At 33.0% G+C, this 3,974-nt stretch overlaps 1 protein-coding gene across 1 annotated transcript; it reads right to left on the minus strand.

Moving 5' to 3' along the window:
• Positions 1-1,281: 1,281 nt before the first annotated feature.
• Positions 1,282-3,423, minus strand: LOC127085386 (uncharacterized). Its single transcript, XM_051025902.1, has 2 exons — positions 1,572-3,423; positions 1,282-1,477 (listed from the first exon to the last, which is right to left on the minus strand). Exons 1-2 carry the CDS (start codon positions 3,421-3,423, stop codon positions 1,365-1,367), a joined length of 1,965 nt encoding a protein of 654 aa, XP_050881859.1. The 3' UTR covers positions 1,282-1,364.
• Positions 3,424-3,974: the final 551 nt, after the last annotated feature.

Below are 3,974 nucleotides of genomic sequence, written 5' to 3' on the forward strand. Positions count from 1 at the left end.
CCATTTTCACTAGTGGGCGAAAACCTAGAACTTTGTCTTCCTCCATACCCTCTCGTTAACAAACCCATACAACCTTCTTTTCTCAATTGTTCATCATTCTTTAGACATGATTGCACTCTAAAACAAATATTGATTGAACCCTAGCTAAAATTCGTTCTCCAAAAACATTGATCCCTAAAATCATCTTCCTCTATCATTTAACATCATTTTTGAGCACGTTGAACTCTAAAACTCATTGGCCACCATCGAAACTCAAAGTCAATGGGTTGCCACCTATATAGCACCGACACCTCTGAAAAAAGGCGTGTCTGTGTTCGTGTCGATATCGAACACTTGCTCCGACACTTGTGATTACTTCAAATTATTACTGGTGTCGATGTGTCATTGTCGGGGTCAAATTCGGAGTGTCCTTGCTCCAAAGGTTGCCACAATCTTGTATTCACGGTGGTGCTGGATAGAGATTCCGTGCGTGATGAAACCCTCTTAAAGCATCTCAAGTTCGTTCTTCTCACTCAAGCCTTAAAGGAAACCCTAACTCTCTCTTTGTTCTAAATTTTAATTTACTTGAGAAATTGTAGAGTCCTAGTTCTCAATCCAGTGCAACGAAATTATTCACTCTTTCATTCTTAATTTTTTCACTTACTAATTGACCTATTTATTCTCACCGACTCACAAAGTCTTTTGAGGAGCTTAATAAGGAACTAGAGGTGAAATTGCTCAATTTTGTCGCTGGTAATCTATATTCTTGGTTTTATTTTCCTTCTTTAAAGGTGAAATTCCTCAACTTCTCTTTATAGCCTTTTATTTGTTTAATGCAGGATGCTGGTGTGTGTTTCCTTGCAGGTATGCACAAAGGGATCTCATATATGAATGTTTCATTATGCATATCACATTTCCTTCAAATGTTTGTTTCGTTCTTTTACTTTTTATTTTTATCACTGCGGCACATAGAGGTTAATTGTAAACATCCTATGCTATTGTAAGCTCTGCAACATAACACCGCCATTTGAATATAATTTGATTCATCATTAAACTCCTGGAAAAATTGTCTTCAAAGGTCTTACTTCTTTTTTATCTTTATGTATGTTTCTTGGACTTGATATCAATTAAGGTGGAGACAAGCTTCCAACTACGTATCTTCCACCTAACTAGAACTAAAACAAGAGTATACATAATGCAAGATAAAGATACCTTCATATTAGTAAAATCATCATACTTAATTCAATCAACAATTTGTTTGATTTGAACCTACTACCACTAAATTAGTTACAAATACAAAATATATGTTTAGCTAGTGTCCAAATTTGTGGTGTTGGGACACAAGATTCCCTTCCTCAACAAACAAGTAGGCAATTTAATTTGACTTACGCTAATCGAGTTACAACAACACTTTTCTTTAATCTCCTTCTTGCTCTTTCCATCTTTCTCCTTCTACCTTCTTTCCCATCAAAAGGTTCTTCCATTATGGTACACAAACCTGAAAAATATCAAACCAAAAGACTACGTGATTTAACCTTGCATGAACTTCAAAAAATATTCATATTTCAAAAAAGCTAGCCACACTACACTACCTGCCATGAAATTCTTCTTATCATCATAGGTTTGGTCTCCATAGTTGCTCTCATTTTCACTCTCATAACCACCTTCCATTTCACAATTGTTTTCCACCATTGAGACATCAATCTTCTCTATTACCTTTGACTTTATCTTTGAACGAGCATTCCTAAAGAGCCACGTGTCATCCATTTGTTTACAAAACATCCTAGCAACATGATAAGGAACCTTAACACTTTTGTATTCATTTGACTTAACAAAAGCATTCATAAACATTATACAATCCATAACACTCTCTTTTGCCATTCCTTTCATATCATAAGCTTGTGATCTTCTCCAAAGACTTTTCCCATGTGTATTTGCTGGATTACATAAACAAAGAGCACGCGTAGAATCACTTATAGCAGAATCTGGATCTTTAAGAAACAAATAACACTGAGCTTTGTTACTATAAATCACCATTCTTTCATTTCTATACCTCAATGGACAAACTTCAAGTGCTTCACAATATTTCAATAAAGCTTCTTCAACCTTTCCCAAACTAAACATTTTATTCCCTTCTTTCTTTATCAACTTCGCCCTAACCATTTTTTCTTTCAATTCTAACTCCGACATTACTCTCTCCTTATTCTTCCTCTCAATCTTCGAGTCCAAAGAGATAAGATTCGTAGCAAATTTATTATGTTCAAAAAGTTGCACTAGCACCTTGGTGATGGTCTCACCAACGTTTGATTTATCACCAAGTCTTCTAAGTTCAACCAAATCAACAAGACATGAAACAACATCAACACTATCAACATCAATAACTTTGTGCCTAGTATTTTGGTCCTTGAGAAGCAATAAAAGACAATATATACCTAGGTACTGCCAATCATCACAAGATCTTGAGAGGTTACATAAACTTTTCAAAACTTTTGGTGACTCAGCAATTTTTGTTCTTCCTAACTTATTATAACAAAGGATTCTAATGAGTCCAAACCCACCCGGTGAGGTGTTATTTACCAATCCACCCCACATATCACACAGATCATTCAAGAAAACATTTTTGCATATTAAATCCAAAGACTTAGAATCTTTGGAAGCAAAGCAATTCAGAAGATGAATACACCAACATTGAAGTTGACTAGCCCATTCTTCAGCTTTTCGATTCTCCATTTCCAAATCACCTAAACCTCTTGTAAGCAAGTTTCTATGATACTCAACTCTTTTCTTATTATCAGATACAAATTCAACATAGATTTTTTCTAAGCAAGATGAAGCCAAATTCATTGTCGATTTCACCAACTCAGATTCATACTCAGAGACTAATTCAAAAGTGCTTTTGTAACTAGCTAAATGACCAAATGCTCTAACAGCAACTCTTTGTTCGACCCAACTTATTTTACCTTTCAGAAGCTCTAACAACGGTGGTAGAACACCAGATTGAATAGCTATCTGTGCAAAATCTTCTCTGTGCATGGTGTAAGAGCCAATAATATGAGCAGCATAATAAGGTATGTAAATATTTTGATTTTGAAGAAGCCAGTTTTTGTTTTTGGTACCTTTGAGGATGAGTTTCGCCATGCAGTTGAATAGGCCTAGAGAAGGAAACTCTGGATCGTTGGGTTGTTTCATGGCTATGTTCCATAGTCCACTGAGGACTAAGACATGTTCTTGATTGTCTCTTTGAGGCATTTCTTTGAAGCAGGTTGATATTTTTGATTTTCTGAGAGATGGATTTTGTTGTTTCATTATGCAGAAAAAACAACATGGGTTGTTACAAAGTTGAATATGCGGAGAATGTTCGGTTGAATCATCATTACTGGTGTTGTTAGGAGTTTTCGGAATGTTGTTGTCGGTTGATGATTTTTTCTTCATTTGTGAAAGCATGCTTGTCTGAATATGGTTGCAGATTTCTTAAACTTTGGTTTGGTGTTTTTTATATGCAGGTACAAAGCTTTGGTTTAATTTATTTACAAATTTATTTATGTGAAATGATAAATATTATCCATAATTTTTTAATAATAAATGCTAAAAAACTTATTTATAGAAATAATTAATGAATTAATTTAAAATGTAATATAAGAATCTGATTTAATTAAATCTATGCGCAAAAAAAAATTTGATATCACATTCTGATTTTATTAAATGTATGTGAAAAGAAAAGTTATAATAATATTAACATATATAAGTGATAGTCAAAAAACATAAAATAGGATATGATTACTTACACTTTTTAAATATTATTTTTATTAATACTTTATTATAGAGTATTTTATATGTTTGTAAATGGAAGGCTTTCATATAAACCCATAAAAGCAGTTCTTTCTTCTAGTAGAATAATAAAATAAAATAAAATAGTGAAAATATTTCTATTTAAAGAAGATTTGTCAATTGATATAATTTTTTACTATTTTTATATTTTTTAATAAAAGTAAATT

The sequence above is a fragment of the Lathyrus oleraceus genome, chromosome 5 (assembly GCF_024323335.1).
Source record: "Lathyrus oleraceus cultivar Zhongwan6 chromosome 5, CAAS_Psat_ZW6_1.0, whole genome shotgun sequence".
In the NCBI taxonomy this organism is placed as follows: Eukaryota; Viridiplantae; Streptophyta; class Magnoliopsida; order Fabales; family Fabaceae; genus Lathyrus; species Lathyrus oleraceus.

What these genes read in the sequence shown, in the direction of transcription:
- LOC127085386 (XM_051025902.1), bottom strand. Translation starts at nt 3,423, where the DNA reads ATGCTTTCACAAATGAAGAAAAAATCATCAACCGACAACAACATTCCG. An exon ending in TAAGAAGAATTTCATGGCAG is followed by an intron (nt 1,478 to 1,571) that starts GTAGTGTAGTGT and finishes GATATTTTTCAG; the next exon opens with GTTTGTGTACCATAATGGAA.